This window comes from Opisthocomus hoazin, chromosome W (assembly GCF_030867145.1).
Source record: "Opisthocomus hoazin isolate bOpiHoa1 chromosome W, bOpiHoa1.hap1, whole genome shotgun sequence".
In the NCBI taxonomy this organism is placed as follows: Eukaryota; Metazoa; Chordata; class Aves; order Opisthocomiformes; family Opisthocomidae; genus Opisthocomus; species Opisthocomus hoazin.
This window is the reverse complement of record NC_134453.1, coordinates 41,141-61,456: the sequence shown is the minus strand read 5'-3', so window position 1 is coordinate 61,456 and position 20,316 is coordinate 41,141. Positions and strand designations below refer to the sequence as shown.

At 43.9% G+C, this 20,316-nt stretch overlaps 1 protein-coding gene across 1 annotated transcript in view; it reads left to right on the top strand.

The window, feature by feature from the left end:
• LOC142365717 (uncharacterized) overlaps positions 1–20,316 on the top strand; it is a 61,999-nt gene that overhangs the window by 1,250 nt on the left and 40,433 nt on the right. Inside the window, exon 3 of the mRNA XM_075446787.1 lies at positions 377–551. Within this exon, the coding sequence (XP_075302902.1) occupies positions 377–551 (175 nt within the window). The remainder of the gene's footprint in view (positions 1–376; positions 552–20,316) is intronic.

Here is a 20,316-nt window from a genome sequence, read left to right as displayed (position 1 = left end):
GGCGCCGGCGGCAGCGCTCCCGTGGGGGGGTGGCCCCTCCGTGGGAACGGAGGGGTCCCGGACAGCCCAAAGCCCGGCGCCTGGCAGGGCGCCGGGCTGCCGGCGGTTCCGAGCAGCCCCGGGGCCGTCTGAGCCGCCGGGGGAGCGGTACTGCCGAGGCCGTTCCCCGTCCCCTCAGGGGCGCGGCTGGTGGGACGGCTGCAGGGTGCCCAGCGGGCCGGCGGCGGCCGTGCGTGCTCTCGCACTGCGGCCCCTGGCACGGCTGCGTGCCGGTAACAGTCTGCAGAGCGCTCGAGCGGTAAATCGTCTGTTCTCCCTCAGTATTGCTTCCTTAGCACAGGTCCCGCTTACACAGGCTCTACGTGTTCATTTTCAGAATAGTCGGAAATCCTGCAGAAAAAAAAGATAGCGGGGTACGAGAGCACTCTTCTTCCATGGCAGTGAGGAAAGCAAGCCTTCGGTGGCACTCACGCCCACGATGTGCGAGCGGACAGCGGTGGAAGTTGGTTAGTGATCCAGGCGCTGCTTCAGGGAGGGTCAGGTTTACAAAGGTGAGAAATGCGGACGCGGGTTTGTCAGTGTGCCGCACCGCAGAGCAGGGGCAGGTGTCCGCTTTGTTTCACTGGGGTGGCAGCCCACCCCGACCAGAGTGTGCCCTTGTTAAATCGATGGCTGAACCAATGGTTAGAACTTCCTTTTTCGTCCTGAAATACCACCTGTCGCTCTATCTTACAGCCTCATTCCAGTAGAAAATAATTAGCAGGAGTGGATTTTTTTCAGTTTCTTTCCACCCTTGTGTTTGTTCTACCTTTTTCGTATATATTTGTTTCTGACATCCCTTCTTTTCCGCTTACCTAATCTGTGAGTATGAGCAATTTAAGAGTCAGTAAGTAGGTTCAGAGCGTGCTAAAGAGGAGGATGATCTTGGAGTCATTCAGGAGAGATTAAGTTCTTTTTTTAAAATGGCATACATCTACTTCAGTGTGGATGAAAGTAAAATGTTACATACTCAATGGGAAAGGTAAATTCTCAGTTACAGAAAGGATTAAGCAAATATATTGGTTGGATGAGACGTGCAAGGAAAATATTTCTGAGATAAATTTTAGACGAACTTATATAAGTATCTTGAGTATTCCTGATAAGTTAATACTTGTTAATATAGAGAAAAAAGTACTTGAGGTTTTGTATAGTGTCTTCCAACTATATTCTAAAATATCTCTAAGTAAGAATATATTTTTGTTTGTTAGAGTACGTCTGTGGGAGATGTGAAAAGAATTGTGAGTCTCTTCTGGGCAGTTAACCAAGCAAAGAAAACTCAGCTGTTTTTATCTTCTTTAAAGATCTGTGAAGTAATTTCTCAGGTAAAATTCTAGAACACTGGAGCAGTACAGTATGCTGAAATTACTTCAGGAGGATAAAAAGGTGTATGCGTCAGAGGTCCAAACAGAACAGTATGAAGCCCTATCCTGTCTACTTCATACATTTGGCAGTAGTCTTGGAACTTATGCCAATAAAATAACTGTACCACACTGAAAAGACGAGAAAACCGAAAGCAGTAGCCTTCAAATAAATCTCTCTTACCCAGTCACCCACACACATCAGCAGGTCTGAAATTCTGCATTTAGAGGCACTGGCGTAGAAGTGATACATGATTTAAGAGAACAGACGCTGTACTGAATAACTTTATGATGTTATATTAAATTGTCTCAATTTATTAGTAGGTAAAATAGAACATTGTGCAGCTGCTTTTGCATGTATCATTCTTGCTAACAACTTCTGTCATTTGACTGATTGTGCCCCTTTGTTTTGTATAATACTTTGTAGTTGTTTTATAATTGTCACAGAGCATGCAAAACTCCAGAGCCCCTTTGTTTTGTATAATACTTCGTAGTTGTTTTATAATTGTCACAGAGCATGCAAAACTCCAGACTACTTGACAGCAGTCCATAGTAAAGAAATAGGATTTCCCAGAACACCATATGGTTATTTATTAATTACCATACTGTCAAAAAGGAAAAATCCATGTAGTTTGTATAGTCACTCTGTACTGAATGGCTCCTCTACACTGCAATAACTATCTCAGTTCAGCTACTCAGTTCCCTGAGTTGAAGAAGAAAATGAACTAATCAAACTATGTGCAGATGTATATGGGCACACACAAACCTGCACGTGTATAAATACATATTTTAAACATACGTTGGCTAAGTGGCAGAAAGTCTAGGGATATCAAACTTCAAAATATTTGATTTAAAAAGAGGGCAAATGACCAGTTTTCTTCATCTGTTCCCTCCGCGGGCCCTGCACTTGCACTGTTAAACCCTCATCCCTCTTGGTGCCAAGGAGGTTTGATTAATGCCAAGAAAGTTTGTCCTGTACATGTGAACACGTGTGTAACCATGTAACTATTCTGGGAAGCCCCCCAGCAGTGCAGACTGCATGAAAAGTCTTTATTAAAGCCCATGTTGGCTATAATGCCTACTGTCAAAGTTACCGTGGTCTCACTGAGATAGCTTCTGTCTTAGAAAATACAATCTCTGCCAGAGATGTCTCTCAGCAGGCTAATTCTACAAGTATACATTGCAGTTTGTGTAATGTTCTCTTAACGTGGACCTATTTATCATCGTACCAAGTCTGCAAAGGTATGGCGCTCCCGATTTTTCTATAGAATGCATAATACTATGCAGAATTTATACCAGCACAAAGGACTCCTGCCAATGCGTGCAATTCTTCAACAGCATAAACTAGCAGTAAACTTAGCAAAAGAGGTTTTTTGATGGTTAAAATTGCACATATATGGGAACGTGGGCCAATACAACTGTTAGCTGAGGACATGACCCCATCATATGTCACAATTCTGGAGTGTGGTCATAACCTAAGGGAGGTAGTAAGTGGCTTGTCTATGGTTACACAGCAGATCGATCTCACCTCGCTTTTTAGACAGCTACATCTGCAGGATAGGCATGTACCTCCGCTATGACCGTCCTAGGATCTTTGTGTAGCTAGGACAGAGAATGGACTACTGAAAAGGGCAAGGGTCAGCTCATCTTAAGTGGATGCCGAAAAGACATCAAACAAACTACCATAGAAGTACCTGTTTCCTCATATCAGTGGTGGAGCAAGCTAGGTCTGAGGCAGACATCTCTTCATCTGAGATGAATCTTGCATTGAATGGCTTGATAGTTGATTGCCCTCCTCTCCTTTTCTCACCATCCTTCAGCAACATCACATTTCTCTCTCTGCAGAGTTTCCTGCTTGTTGCAGTCTAGACCCATAGTAAGGAAAGTACTTGTCAGCATTATCTGTATTTGTTCAAACACAAAAATAATTTGTTGTATCTATTAGATGAGTCCTCAGTTCACTTGAGTCAGCCACAGACACTCCAGCAGCCAGGCTTTAATCATGTACCAGCTTTCCAAAAAAGGAATTTTTAATTTGGAGGTGCAAGTATTTGAAGACTTTGCAAAGAAAACATGCACATGCTTCAGTTGCTGTCACTGGCTATGGTAATGCATGAAAATAACAGACAAGTCGTCCTGATAAGCTTTGTATGCATGGTTGTGCAAAGGCAGAACAGAATTGTTCAAAATACTTAGTTTTCTGGAAAAAGGAAAATCACAGACTGTGGTTTTTTTATATAAGCGTTATTGTTTTAGCTTTCCCAGGCTTTTCTCCTGATTAAAAGCTTTTGTCTGTCGGACAATCCAAGAACAGAAACAGACCTGTATGGATTACACAATCAAAAAGGCAACACTCAGCACAGCTAAGGCTTTAAATGTTCAGAATAGGGAGTATCATGAACAACCAAAGTTTCCCTGCTTACCCCATGCACACTCCCGTTTCCATTCTTAGCCCTATCACACCTAGAAGAAGAAAGAAGAAATTGGACCTGTTTCCTAGGCCTGGTTGCAATAGTGGGTGTTTCTAGAGGGACCTGGATGGCCTGGAGAAATGGGCCAGCAGGAATCATATGAAGTTCAACAGAGAGAAATGCAAAGTCCTGCACCTAGTGAGAAATAACCACATGTAGCAGATGGGTTTGGGGTGCAAGCGGTTGGAAAGCAGCTCTGCAGAGAACGACCTTGGTGTCCTGATGGACAACACGCTGGACATAGAGCAGCAATTGCACCCTCGCGGCAAAGGTGTCCTCCAACAGCATCCTGGGCAGTATTAGGAAGAGCGTCACTAGCAGGTTGAGGGAGGTGGTCTTTCCTCTCTACCATGTAAATAATAATTTACATTCTATCTTCCTAGATTAAACAGGATAGTGCTCTTGCAATCTGTGGCTTGCACGTCCTCTCTTACGCTTTAGTTAGATCACTAGCAGACTCCTTAAAACTCAGAGGAAAAGAGTTCTTATGATTAACAACTGGCAAAATGTAGTTTTTAACATTAATTACAGGATTAACCTACTTACTTTTGGATGGAAAGCTCCCAACAACTTTCCAACATCAATACTTAGCAGCAACATAAAAAATTACCATGGATCAGAGCACGTTTCCACTAAAATCCATGGAATTTTTGGTATTGACTTGAAGCAAGCAGTGAACCACAGTTGCATGTTTCACAAAACAGAAATATTCCATCATAGAATCATCACAGAATCATTTAGGTTGGAAAAGACCTATCGAGTCCAACTGTGAACCTAATATTGCCAAGTCCAGCACTAAACCATGTCCCTAAGCACCACAACTACACGTCTTTTCAACACCTCCAGGGTTGGTGACTCAAACACTTCCCTGGGCAGCCTGTTTCAATGATTGACAACACTTTCAGTGAAGAAAGTTCTCCCAATATCCAATCTACACCTCCCCTGGCGCAACTTGAGGCTGTTTCCTCTCATCCTATCCCTTGTTACTTGGGAAAAGAGACCAACCCCCACCTCGCTACAACCTCCGTTCAGGTAGTTGTAGATACGGTCTCCCCTCAGCCTCCTCTTTTTCACACTAAAAAACCCCAGTTCCCGCAGCTGCTCCTTACAGGACTTGTGCTCTAGACCTTTCACCAGCTTTGTTGCTCTTCTTCGGACATGCTCCCACACCTCAGTGTCTTTTTTGTAGCGAGGTGCGCAAAACTGAGCACAGTATTCGAGGTGCGGCCTCACCAGTGCCGAGTACAGCGGCATGATCACTGCCCTACTCCTGCTGGCCACAACATTCCTGATACAAACCAGGATGCCGTTGGCCTTCTTGGCCACCTGGGCACACCGCTGGCTCATGTTCAGCCGGCTGTCGACCAACACCCCCAGGTCCTTTTCTGCCAGGCAGCTTTCCAGCCACTCTTCCCCAAGCCTGCAGTGTTGCATGGGGTTGTTGTGCCCTGGGGAACACCCCTTGTGACCAGCCATGGGCTGGATTTATCTCCATTCACCATCACTCTGTGGGCCTGGCCGTCTGGGCAGTTTTTTACCCAGTGAAGCGTACGCTTGTCCAAGCCGTGAGCCAGTTTCTCCAGGAGGGTGCTGTGGGAAACAGTGTCAAAGGCTTTACTAAAATCCAGGTAAACAACACCCACAGCCTTTCCCTCATCCACTAAGTAGGTCGTCTTGTCAGGAAGGAGATTAGATTAGTCAAGCGAGACTTTCACAGGCAGGATCATCACAGCTGTGTGATCTGTTTCAACCTTGAAACAAAGCAAATGCCTCAAACCTCTGGGCAAGCTTGCTCTGGTGCTTGAAGGTGTCATAATGGCTGTAGTGGAGCTGACCAAAATGAAGGTGTACTCAAGCTTCAGATAAATTTCTTGGTGGAAACTGCTGACAAAGACATATTCAAAATGATGTGCTGGGGTAAGAACTGAAGCAGCTGAAGGGTCAGGTGCAGCCCTTGCCATCCCTGCTGGAGCAGTGGTGATCGCAGAAGATCTAGAGAAACTCTGTGAAGCGGCTGTGTGTTGAAACGCCACAGCAAGATTCCACAGAGCTTATCTGCCATACCCTACCACCCAGGACATCACATTGGTAGAGAGTCTGTTTGCCACTATAAAATCCCTAAAACTCTTTCTGTAGGTGAGTTACATGGCAGACTGAGGTAACTGAAGGACCTTGCTGACTGCCTACCTAGATCCCTCAAGCACTCTGTTTGTTTTGTTATTCTTTCTTTTCTGAACTATTCTGTTCAATTTTGCCACAAGAAACTGAAAAGTTTTTCTATTGCAACCCAGAGTTGAAACTATTCCTACATATCTTATTACTTACCTTTTGTTATGATCCTGAAATGGAATATGCCATAGACTATAAGGCATTATTTTACAACTATTATTTTTTTTTCTTGTTCTAAGATAGAGATCAAAAGGATGTAAAACAAAGAAATAAACCAGGGACAAAGATAAAATAGCTCCAGAGCAGCTGGAGATAAATCTCAAGTGTTTAGGATCTCTAGAATTTGTTTTCAAACTGATTATCTTCATTCCATGTAACAGTGTCAATCTAACAGTACAACAAAGTCAGGTTTTTTTAGAAGAGGTCTCTCATTTGGATACCTTTGTTCCCCTGTTGGTTTTGCTATGAGAGAAACCAATCACAGTTTGCAGCAACCTGTTAGCCTAGCATTCTTTTAGACGGTAGAATATTCTCTCTTTCTACTCCTCCTCTCCTCTTACATACAAAAAGGAAGAGTAGAAGACATATCACTACACTGAGAGATAAAGATAATCGTCTCCTTCCTTTGTCCCCAGAAGAATCTGTGCCAGGCCTCTCTCTGGCCACCAGGCGCCATGATCTCCATTTCTCTTTGTCTTTTCAGCACCCGTCTAATTTTTGGGAAGTCAGTTTTCTTATGCTAGAGATGAGGATCCCACAATTAATAGGAAGATCAGGCCCACGTTTCTGAACTGACCCTTCTCCGAAGAGTACACTTTGGAAGAAGGAAGCTAATTTCCTTGTTCCTAGTATTATAGGGGTCTGGAAGGGAGGGGGAAGGTGACTGAACATCAGTAATCCTGTTTTCCATCCCTATAATTCCCCATACGTTGAATGTAGAAAAAGTAAGGGAAGGGTGGATATCTGGGGTCGATGCCTTAAAATGCTTTCTATGTTCTCATGAAAATCAAAACCGTTGGAAAAAATATTCAAAAATTCTTGGAAATCCCCCTCCCACCCCCAAATGTCATAGGGCTCATGAGTCCTGATAATAAGGTGTTTTTTTCAATGAAGATGAAATGTATGAAGTCTAATACTCTAAGGGAATGAAAAAGGGTGTATGCATATTTGTGTATGTGTGTGCACTCACATTGAAACCTAGGTGGCTTGCAAGAATCTGGATGGCATCCAAAGATTTATTATGGTTACTAGGCTGTATTAGCAATTGTGCATGGAGGATTTTTAAAACCTCATTTGAAAATGGAAACTCACTCCTTTAAAAGTCTTCTTTCCAGCCGTGGAATGCTGCCCTACAATCCACTGTGACACACAGGAAAATGTCCAGCGACTCCCAAATTATAGAAATTAGCAGTTGAGACAGGGAACTGTCCTTCCAATTTTTTCTGACTACATAAGCTCACTGCAGAGAACAAAAAATGTTTCCTATTTGTAAGAACGTTCTTGAGTTCTGTCCTGAAAATTACATTTGAATTCAAATACAGTAACAGGGAAATGATGTTTCAGCAAAGAGAGAACAGAAAATGGCTTACTGACCTGAAACCTTCTTGAATTAGCAGGGACTGACAGCTTGCTCTATTTGAGAAAATGTTTGCCACCATCAGTCCAGTTACCAGTGGATGGATGTTCACTCAGAAAAGCGTAACGATATCTGCTGAAACACCAAAGAACATGTGAATATGTTCTTGCTTAGCGCCTGCTGATCTCTCTCACACATCTAGAATGCATCTTCATAAGATACTTGCTTGGACGGGGCTGCATTGGCAGGGTGATAAATTCTGTATAATCATAATGAATTCAATACCTTAACTGTTTCAGATCCTGCTGCGCAATAGATGGTACTGTTTCACTGTCATTGTTCTTAGAAAAATGCCGTCATATTTTCCAGAGGTCCCAGCAGGACTTACCTATCTAGTCCTAGACTTACCTGTCTAGTCTCTTCCCATCTTAATGTTTAGTCCATGAGCTTTATGTATATCCATGAAAGCAAGCCTTTGTACGCAGACTCAAATTATTTTACATTTCACAATAGATAGGGGCATGCTGAAACAGACTGTGTTTCTTGCACTGGCTGTGCTTGGATTTATGTGCCGTGAATGAAACGTGGTGTGGAAGGAAACTGACTAGCTCGGAGAAACCCCTCGTTGCTAAACCAGACCTCAGACTCGTGGGGAAAACGCTACATTAGCAATGATACAGATATTGGCATCCCCAGAACCCAGGGATTCTTATCACTAACGATAATGTTCAGAAGCATGAACTTTTGGAGTGCCTGGAGAAGACAGCTGCTTGTTCCAGGACTGGTGTTTTTGCCAACCTCAAGCTGCCTTTCTCTTCCTTTTCTGTGACATCTATATGGGAAAATGGACCTGCAAGGCCCCAAGTGTGCTACTGCTCAGTAGAGAGGCAGCATGTATGTCAGATGGACAAGAACCATTAGATCATGTTGTTCCAGTGAGCTCTGTGAAACTGAGGCATTCCACTAGCTTACTGACACAGGGTGCTGTTCCCTGGAGACCTGCACAAGAAAGGGTATGTCCGGAAGGCAGTTGTGGTGAACATCTGACCGGGCGCCTTCACCCAAATCCACAGCATGAAGAGGAACCACAAAGATAGACACGGATAGACAGCACAGACTGCATTTGTCCGAAGGGCACATTTCTGTTCTCATTAGATGGTCATTAAGGATCCTTCTCCGCTGAGGTCTTGCCTCTAGAACCGATGAGATTTCCTAGACAGGCTGCAAGCTTAACACTGACTACCTTAAAAGCAGCAAAGTAAACAGTGCTGTGTCTTCAGAGCAGAGACTTCAGACTGGCATCCAGAGCATTTCCCAGAGCACACTGAGAGGTGAGAGATAAAGGACTGCTGTGTCCATAGACTATTTATTTCCAGAAATATGACAGTGCCCCACAGGTAAGGTAATAAAGAGAGCAATTATGGATTTAGTTAACAGTACAAAACCAATGCAAAATTTACCTCCTGTGCTATGTCAACAGAAGACAGGGGACTTGTAAGTAACTTGGTAAGTGCTGCTTTTGAACAACTCTACTGTTGGTCTGTCAAGATAGGTGGATGCCCTGCCAACCATGTATGTGACACCAGCATGCCTCTGCAGGGAAAGTCACCCTCAGAGCACCTCTGCAAACCAGATGGTGTGGTCAGGTCCGGCTTGGACTGAGGCAGAGGCGTTGGCAGCTGGGCCAGCCGCAGGCAGTGCAGAGGGGTAAATTGCCCTAGTCCCATTTTGGCTCTGCCGAGGAGATGCTTCAGCTGGCCTGTGTTCTCCAGCTGGGACACAAGGGGTTTTGGTTTTGTTTTTTTTCTGAGACCATGTGATAGCATTTTAGCCTTAGCACACCTTTATAAAGCCGCTCACGTGAGCAAAAGACTCACTCTCCTTTCGGTGATGAGCCACTGGAAACAACGGAGAGGAAAACCTCTGGGCGTCACAGGAAGCATCACCTTTTCTTATGATTTCCGTTTTATCATATCAGTGAAGGAAAGGTATATTTTCAGAAATTGTAAGCAATATTTTGACAAACCAACCCCATTTCATCTCTCCTCCAAAACATCTTGAAGTAATTTAAGCATTTTTCTTTTTGACTGAAGAGTTTCTTAAAATGTGCCACAATTTTAAAGAGACAATTGATATTCTGACCTCTGTTATTATTTTCTTAATTTCTCTGTCGCAGCCCTGAGGATTCTCCCTTGTTCCTCCTCCTAGTCCAGAAATCTGTGTATGAAGTGTATTATTTAATTTCAATTACAATGTTAATTACAGAAGACAAGTGGTTACTGAATCTTGCACCATAATTAATCGACCTGATATTTACTTACTACATTGTTGATACTAGATTAAGCTGTAGCTGGACAAGCAGGGCAAGGAAAGTGAATGACAGGAGCATTATCACGGCACACTGCCTCCCATTGGGAAAGTTCATCTTCCTTCTGAAAGAGACGCCTTCAGGGATCATGTAATTTGAATTCCCTGTGAATTTAGTGTCATCTTAGCTTGACCAGCTCTGGAAGAACATATTAACCTCCTCTTGTGATTTTCAGAGAACCATTCTAATTTAGCAAGTAATTAAGGGTCACATGTAGGATAAAGAGCTAGATAAGCTTGGATTACGCACAGGAAGCTTTGTTTCCAAGGCAACCCTAGCAGAGGGGGTGTTAATGCTGAGGTCAGCCAGTTAATGAACTGGGAATGGTTACAGGCTGCAAAATGTATTAGAACTGGGGAAACTAACAATTGCATTACCATTTAATGATTTGATGATAGAAAGCAAATGCCTACAAAACTAGTTATCACTGAAAATACTGGAGACAAAGGTTAGAGGCAGTGGGACCGTTCTGCTGAGTGAGGTCACAAGAAGTCCAAAACAATGACGCTTGACAAACCTCATTTTTTTTTAAGCTAAAATTACTTTAGTCATCATTCATGGATTTTACGTCTTCTCAGTGTGAAGCTGTCAACGTTTGCGTAAGCTGCCATTGCTAACACATGCACTCCATGCTGGACATTCATTTCTTCCTGAGGTTAGCCCTGACAGAGGTTACTACCTCTGTACCACTGTCAGAATGAAATCAGCCTGATGGATTTAGCACACTGAAAAGCAAGGCACTGGGCTTCCAAGAGCTCGGGATGTAACACACCCTCTGTTAGGGCTCTGGGAACTAATCTCATGGAAGATTTGACAGGGCAAACACACAAACATCACAGACACAGCTAAAACGTCCAAGCAGCTCATATGTAGCAAACATAAGCTGATTTATTAAAACATGTTAATATTTTTAAAATGGAATCTTACATGGGGTTTTTATGCTGCAAATCTCATAACCTTAATTTTGATGCTTTATGAACAGTGTGTAGGCTCAGTCTCCATATTCGCTCTTCCTGATAATCAGCAGACTTTGACAAATAAAGGTTGTGCTTCCATAACTCCATGATAACATGTTGCTGGCACCGGGAAGAACTTCTTTGCTTTTCTTCTTACTATATTTAAAAATTCCCAGATGCACACCTCCAAACTGGGGGTCTACAATAACAAGTTTCAGAGCTAATCAAAGCAGGTGCAGCTCTCATTGACTTATCCAGAAGTCATACCTGATTTTTCAGGGACTTGAATTTATCTCCAGGATGTCTGACTACCTCTAAGCCTGTGCAGCTTGCAGAGTTGGATATAAATTTTTAATTTGTTTTCAATACTTACAACTAATCAGTCTCTGAAGAGACCTAAGCCAAGGGAGCAATGACCCTATGTAAAAACATGGCAATAGACTTAGGGGGAGCAAAATGTTTTCAACTACATGTAATCAAAGCATTTCAAAACAGGATTTCTGTGGAAAAAAAAAGGTTGTATTGTGAAAATTGAGTATTTTTTTAAGGTAATTTGTTTCAGCTATAGCTTGGATGATGGGAATTCTGACTTCACTAGATGGCAAAACATCTTTTATCTTAGCACTGAAACATTTTGAAATAGGATATTTTGACTTTCATATTTTTCATTTTGATACAATATTATCTATATGTATAGGATTTTAATGTAATTTATTAACCAAAGGAACATGAAGAAGAGAAGGCTGTGAGGGGACCTAATAAATGCTTATAAATATCTGAAGGGTGGGTGTCAGGAGGATGGGGCCAAGCTCTTTTCAGTGGTGCCCAGTGACAGGACAAGGGGCAATGGGCACAAACTGAAGCAGAGGAAGTTCCGTCTGAACGTGAGGAAGAATTTCTTCCCTCTGAGGGTGACGGAGCACTGGAACAGGCTGCCCAGGGAGGCTGTGGAGTCTCCTTCTCTGGAGATATTCAAGACCCGCCTGGACAAGGTCCTGTGTAGCCTGCTCTGGGTGACCCTGCTTCGGCAGGAGGGTTGGACTAGATGACCCACAGAGGTCCCTTCCAACCCCTACTATTCTGTGATTCTGTGATTATAGAAATTAAGTATTTTTAACCTTATGAAAACAAAGTAATATTTCTCATTTTAATTCCAGAGAAATTTTCAGATTTCTGTCTAATTTAAAATTAATCCACCTAATTTCAGAAATTCCTTTTCTTACCACCTTTTATTCCTATAAAAATACTCAAAATTTCCAGTGGAAGAGGCTTTTCTATCAAGGAAAGAAGTTAACATTTTCTGTTAATATGCAGGCATTGGATAATGTAAGAAACATTTGGGAATCAGATTATTGTGCTATAAAGCAGCATAACAGAAATTTTATAAAGTACAAAGAGTAGGAGTGACCCATTAGATATTAAATGCTTTCTTAGTTCACTTGTACCATAGCTATCCATTGTGATCTGTGAGAGAAAGAATTGCACAGGCGTTTTTCAAAGCGTTCTTTAAAGCAAACAAGCATTCTCTGCTTTTTGCTACAATCAGATGACATTAATGTCATACAATATACTGTAACAGTTGGGGTATTCTTGTGTCTGGAATACAGGTACCTCTAACTTTGTGCCATGCTTTCTGGAAATGTGTATCCATTGTGGCTACATAAATTAGGACAATTTTCAATGCCACCTTATCTCTGGTTTTTTTATGTGCAGCCTTGGCAAGGAGTGGCAAGGAGAATTTATGCAAAATATTAGTGGATATTTCACATTTGTTCCAACAGCTGACTACCCGTTGAGAGCACCGACAAGCCCATAACATCTCTGCACAAGCTTTTTTAGGAGCAGCTTCTGTGCTGCTGTGTCTGGCTGGCGCTGGGCAGGACAGATCACCTCCCAGAATTGCTTCTTTCCTTCCCACCTGCTTCCCGTCATAGCCATAGCTCTGCTTTATTCTTCATATTTCACACTTCCAGGCTAAAGAAGTCACAACGGTATTTAATTCCTCAAGTGTTTTTACCACTACAGTTAAGGGACTTGAGCAGTGTTGTAAGTAATAATTTGTCGCGTGTGAAAATGCTATACAGATAGGGACAAAGAACATGATTTTTATCGTTATTTTGATTGCAAAGAATCAAAAGTAACCATTAAAGTCTTAAGTAAATCAATAAAAAGTTCATCCGGAGCTTGGAAAACCCAACAGTCATGCTAGGTCTGTGGTTCCCCCAGTATGGACTGACACCGAAGTTTCTAGAATAAAGTATCCTGTTTCAAACAGTACAATGAGGCTGTTTTGTTGCAGAAAATACTCTTGTGGCATGCCTCTTGGCTGTGAATTGTCTCCTGCACATTGTTATGTTGCATGTTACTCTATTGCAGATGACTGCTGAACAAGCCGAAGTAAAGCTTTCAGCTGTGCCAAAAAGCACTTAGAGATGCTCTGGTATGAATTTATCTTGGTATGGAACAAGTAAAAATAACCTGCCTGACTTCACAGAGCTGGAGCTGTAAAGTAATTTTCATACCTGTCTTCTCTAAGTCATACTAGTGTATTTAGGCAGTCTCAAAATCCCAACACCAATGGAAAATTTAGACATAAAGAAAGCATTTAGCTTAACCTGATTCAGTTCAGCATTTGATCTGGCAGATGTACCAGCCAAAATTTTACCAAGGGTAACAAATGAACCCTGGGATTAATTCAGACACTCCACAATTGAAGTGGTGGGAAATGCACAAACAGGCTATGGTGCGGCTTTGTAGCTTCCATATAGATATTGGCTATTATTCAGCAAGATCTGGACTTCTTAAATTATTCCAGCTTTCTTTTTTTCACTTTTCTTAAGGCAATGCTGCTGATGCTGGCACTCCATAGCAAAGGAAGTAAATGCTTGTCACTGTGCACCCAGCTTTATGTTCATATTTGCTCCAGCTCCCAAAATAAATAGCAGGTTAGTTAACCAAATGACATGAAGGGAAGTTCAGATTGGACATGAGGAAGAGGTCCTTCACTGAGAGGGTGGTCGGTCACTGGAGCAGGCTCCCCAGGGAAGTGGTTACAGCACCCAGCCTGCCAGAGTTCAAGGACCGTCTGGACAACGCTCTTAGTCATATGGTTTAGATTTAAGTAGTCCTGCAAGGAGCAGGTGATCCTTATGGGTCCCTCCCAACGTGAGATTTTCTGTGATTCATCCTCTGTCTCATACTTGCCTCCTTTTAAGGTTTTCTCAGCTCTAGGGCTGCAGAGTGACAACATTCAAATGCTGATTTTATTGAGCATTTTAAACATTGAACATCATCACTTTCCTCTTTAGTGAGAGACCCCCTCCTAACACGCCCTTCTGTGGCTCTGAATGGCTGTTTTTGAGTCGAATTTTATTGAAATGAACAATTGACCCATTCATGTTTATATCAAGCAGGGATAAGCTGAACGGATTTAAAAACATGTGAACATCTTTGAACATTAGAAGTTGCAAATTTAGAATCTTTTCAATCAAATGACCTGGAAATGAACCATGAAAAACATGGAAGCATCCCTGGCTTTGGACTTTGGCTTCTTGAGTACAGCCTCTGGGGGAACTGCTCGTGTGATCCTCAGCGCAGTGCAGCTTGAACTGCCATATTTTCTCGCTGCTGCCTCTCTTCTGTCTATATGATGAGTCCCTTTCACTTGTCAGATGTCTACCCCAGACTTTGAGCCTCACCTCCGCTACACTTCTCTCATTTGTTTTACCTCACCTCCCTTCTTTTTCTTGTTTGCTTTCTCCAGCATATTTAGCTGCCTCCTGACAATAGGCCTTCCCTCAGCAGCTGGACATGTTTTCAGATACTTCATTGTTTCTCTAATGCATTACAGCTGCCAGTCTCAATGGGGAGGACAACATAAGGAATGATCCCTGAAGCATCAGCTGATGGATGGAGAACCATCCAGATTGTTTTCAATGCAAGCACGCACACTGTACACTTTTCCCCTTTAATTTCTATACACGAGCAGGAAGGAGTTTTCAGTGATTTTGGTACCCGAAGGAGTAACTAGTCAGATAAAAGCCCCATTCAATTTAGTTTTAGTGAGAATAGCTCTCTGAAATAGAAGGAAGGGATGTGCCGAATTCAAGGGAAAACTGACACACACACAGACGCACACTCACACCATCCTGGTCAACCAACAGGCCGGGTCCCAGGACCTAGGATGTCAGGGCTCCCAACACCAGAAAACACACAGCACAGCTGACTGGGCTGCCCTGGCCTCCCCCATTACTGCACTGGGTTGCCACGTGAGTACCCGTGGGAGGATTCCAGAGCCCATTCCCAGCTGTCCTTGGGCAGCCACACGTGTAGACCCTACCCCTGCTCAGCTGAGCCCGCTTGGACTCAGGCTGTATTTTTCCTGGTTGCGTTCGAAGCCTGTACCTTCTGTTTGCAGTGGACTCCCACTGACCTTGGCTGCGTCTCCCTCGTCTTTCTTCAGTCACACTGAAAGCTACAAAGCCTGTTTCAGCCTACATGTCAACTATTTCAGTGTGGGTTCACACAGTTGATATTTTTAGCATCTCTGTCTCCTAAGGATGGAGAGATTTCTTAGTTTTTTTGGCATTAAAAAAAAGAGGTCACGTGCATTTCCCAACATTGCTCTTTTATTCTCTGTTAGCTAGAATCATCTTAGTGAAGATAACTGATCTTGCATCACAGGAGCCACTTCTTGCCTTTCTCTGAGATACTGCTTGCTTTTTTCTAGAGTGCCCAGCTGGTGACTAGGCATGCGTGCAGTATTGCAGAGAATCAGATCCCTGAGCTGTCAAGTGTATCCCTCATTACTAGTACACCCTTTAGTTTCTAATCATCACAGACCAAAGCAGTAGGCTCTAACAGCGGCGCCCTGCCTGATGCTATACTTCAACTCTGGAAAAGGTAGTAGCGCGTATGTGAGCACTTCATCAGCTTCTGAGCTACAGCCCCGGTGGCCATAGCCAACAAGTACAAACAGAAGATGGAGCCTGAAAACTCGGGTGTCTTTTGCTTTGTACACTTTGCTGACAGTACGCCGTGTCTTTTGCTCTCATCAGTTTCAGACAACCCAATTCATATGCCTTCCTTTAAAGCTGGTGGGTCCGGCTCACTGTACTACCACTGACCTGTAGCTTTTCCAATTGCTCCTTGTGCCTGTGGTGTCTCAGGCCACAGCACCCTGCACGCACCTTGTGGGCCTCACTCACCAACCGCCTCTGTCCTAGGCAACCTACACGGAGAAGGGGTTTGAAAGGACAGCAGTAAAAACCTGCCCACCCTTCCCTAGGAAGGATGCTTTCCAACCTTTGTGTATTTTCAGAGCCTTCTGTGATATTTTTAAGGTATTTCCTTTAGAAAGAGCAATTTTTCGCTTTCAAAGGTTGCCTGGTATATGTTAGGGTCCTTTGCTATCATGCCTTGTGACTTTTCCTTTCACATGAAGTTCGTAAACAGGCTTTACCTCCTTTTGAGAGGACTTACCTATTAAACATTAGCCCAAGTGAATTTGTGCCAAACTAACTTCTCCAGAGTGATTGATATCGAGGAAGAGTCATTTTCAGACTCTGTGGGACCAAGCAGCAGGAAGGAGGACAGGGAAAGGAAGGGAGGTTTCACTTACCTGCCTCTCCTCTGCTGTTTGCTTTCTCTGGGGACATTATTGATGGCAGCAGTGATGGACAAGTGGCTTTGATGCTCCCCACTTTCCACACGAGGTGCTGTGCCACTGTACTGAGCATACGCTGCCATCTGCTACCTGTCATGCAGGGATTGCTGCCAAATGCCCTCTGAGGTCAAAGATGAGAGATTTCTTGTCCATTGGTGGCAGATGTCATTAGCCCAGGCTTACAGATGAGATGGCCTCAAAATGCATGCAGGAACAATTCCCAGCAGGAATCAAATGATACTTCTGCTCTAGCAGGTGCAACACTAATTACTAATGTGATTTTGCCTTTGCCACATGACATCTACTCCATGCACTTTGCAGCCGCTGCAGTACTTGCCACTTGTGCAGGAAAGGTAAGGTTTCCGGATCCAAACCTACAAACAAGAGGAGGTGGTTTAGGGCACCTTTAGTCCCCTCATTAGCAGCAGCTGATGAGATATGCCATCCTATGGACTCATGTAAGTGGTTCCTACCTTTCCTGCTCCTTAGATGTGGTAGGACTGCATTCGTCCTCTGCATGTGCCCCGAAGCTGTAGCTGATGAAGCAGCAGCCTGAGCAAAGAAGCCACCGCTCAGCTGGACTGGGAACACTAGGAGCTGGGGAAGGACCCCAGCCCTCTTGCCTCTTTATTCCGTAAGAACAGGATCACCTTCACCTCCAGAAAATGAAGGTCATTCCTATTTAAACTGGTGCACAGTTGGCCATGCTCATTAGGAAGGGAGGGGGCCTGGGAAGCATCTTTCCTAACAGCAGTAAGACAAAAAGTGAACTGGAGGAGGAAGTGGAAAGAGGGTAGAACATGTTAAAGGATTACATCTTGGCATGCATAGCATGCAATTTCACAACTCATGTCACACTGGCTTGTGGTAAACCAGAAGCTATTAATCCCATGGGAAACAAAGGAAACCCAAGGGACTACCTCCTGCAAGCGTTCTGTGAAAACACAGCAGGCAGCAGTGACGAGAGCGCGGATCTCTGCACACACAATTGTACCTGCCTTGGAAAACACATGAAGATTTTCAAGTGCATGAATGGCAAAAGAGAAAAACAAAAAAACAAAACACAAATATATTTGCTCAATTAGCCTTAAGGGATCCAAGGTTTTTTTCCGCCCTGCATCTTTTTGGACTTTTTAAAGTAAGGAGCTCGGCTTTTTTGCCTATTTTATAGATGGATGGCTCTAGGAACACTTGTTAAGAGGAATTAATTGTAACTTTGTTCAGTAGGAAGTTTCTTTCTACCAGCCAGCAAGAAATCCCTCGTTTTCATGACAACCAAAAGAAAAGCAAGTGACCATGCATTAGAGTGAAAAGAATCCGGTTTAGAATGTGAATAGGGGTACAAATTACCAAGCGTCAACACATACCCAAGTAACTGGCTATTTGGAAACTAATTGGTTTTCCTAACTGTGGTTATACACAGGCAAAAGAGAAAAAAAAAGAACAGAGGTGAGGAAAGGGGGAGCCCTGACTGTTTATTTCTCTTCAGCGTGAATAGATCATCTGAGTTGTCTTAATAAAAGGTGCATTGTCTTTTTGAGCAGACTGTAGGTTTTATAGTTTCAACTCCACTTTCCTCTTTTTGTCCAATATGAAACTGCTCAGCAGAGGAGTTCTGAAGGATTTAGACAATTGCCTAGCAGTACTGAGCCCGTGACAGAGAGCACAAACTTGTCATCATTGGGCAGCCTCTCCCTGGAGCCCCAGAGGTATCACTTACTCGTAAAAAATGCAGCCTTGCAGCTATTGAAAAAGCATGCTAAGCCCACATGTCTGTGTAGACAATATATAAACAAATTCAGAAATGGCAGAAGACTGCGTTGAACATAGGCATTTGCAGTGTCATTTTCTAAAAGCTTGCAGAATTACTTTTGTGTATTGCCAGGCAACATCAGCAATAGACCAGGTACATTTTCAACTCTCCTTTAGGACTTGGAACACTTCCAGTAGCGGGGAACTTCAGCATTGGTCTAGAAATGCAAGAGGCAATATCAACCCATCTAGAGAAAATGTGTAAAATGCAGAGTACCTAATGTTACTCAAAACCTTTTTTAGGAAATGCCTGTGCACATGGCAAAACTAGGACCTCTGGATCCAGTTGTACTAGCAAGGAGTTTAACACTATGTCATCTAATCACAGTACTTTGCATAAAGCTGGCCAGAAAAAAACCCAAACTAGGTAAAGCCATGCAAAGCATTAAAAAACCCCCAAACTATCAAAACTATGTTTTTCTTTTCTTTTTTTCAAAATATTCAGGGTATTTCTGTACCAGAGTTGTTATTGAAAATGCTGTCAAAGTTATTAATTACATACCCAAATTCAGTAACTATATTAAAGCATATTTTCAAAACACAAAATTACTAGAAAGACCAAGTATTTTAGCATTGTTAAAGGCAATGCTTTACAGGTTTATTTTTTAATGCAAGCCCATTTGTTGATAATAAGGTAATTCAGAAGCGTCGGCCAATACTTGTGACTGCTGACGTGTAAATCATGGCTGTATGTTACAGTGAGGAAGGTGACAGGAATTCAGTGACAAAACCCCCCCTGCCAGGGGGGTCCACTGCTCTGGCCAGCCCGCTGCCACAGCCCGTCTCCCTGTGGGGGGACGAGCTGAAAAGGCAGCTGGGAGGGCAGGGCAGACATCGCGCCCGAGGCACACTCGCCCCAAAGCCAGAGAGTTTCTCCTGGTAAAGGGGTGGTGTTGACTACAGGTAGGAGCTGTTAAACATGACCCAGGCATTTGTGCTATTTCTAACCTGCTTGTACCTCATTTTAAAAGCGAAGATATTCATAGAATCACAGAATGGTTTGGATTGGAAGGGACCTCAAAGACCATCTGGTTCCAACACCCTACCATGGGCAGGGACCCCTTCCACCAGCCCAGGGTGCTCAGAGCCCCGTCCATCCTGGCCTTGAACCCTGCCAGGGAGGGGGCAGCCACAGCTTCTCTGGGCAGCCGGGGCCAAGGCCTCAGCACCCTCAGAGTGAAGCATTTCTTCCTTATATCTAATTTAAATCACCCCTCTTTGACTGTAAAGCCATTAACCCGTGTCCTATCACTCCATGCCCTTGTAAAGAGTCCCTCTCGAGCCTTCTCGCAGGCCCCTTCAGGTACTGGGAGGATGCTGTATTAAATTACTTCAAACTAGAAAGCTTTCGCAGAATCACAGAATCAGAGAATGGCAGGGGTGGGAAGGGACCTCTGTATATCACCTGGTCCAACCCCCTGCCCAAGCAGGGTCACCCACAGCAGGCTGCACAGGACCTTGTCCAGGCGGGTCTTGAATATCTCCAGAGAAGGAGACTCCACAGCCTCCCTGGGCAGCCTGGGCCAGGGCTCCGTCACCCTCAGAGGGAAGAAGTTCTTCCTCGGGTTCAGCTGGAGCTTCCTCTGGTTCAGTTTGTGCCCGTTGCCCCTTGTCCTGTCGCTGGGCACCACTGGAAAGAGTCTGGCCCCGTCCTCCTGACACCCACCCTGCAGATATTTTGAGGCATTTGTAAGGTCCCCTCGCAGCCTTCTCTTCTCCAGGCTGAACAAGCCCAGCTCCCTCAGCCTCTCCTTGTAGGAGAGATGCTCCAGTCCCCTCCTCATCCTTGTAGCCCTCCTCTGGACTCTCTCCAGGAGTTCCCCAAGCTTCCCTTCCCACTCTAGTCCGGCCAGCAAGGCTGTGGTTCCACCGGGTGCAGCTGCAGCGCTGCCGTGCCCTGCT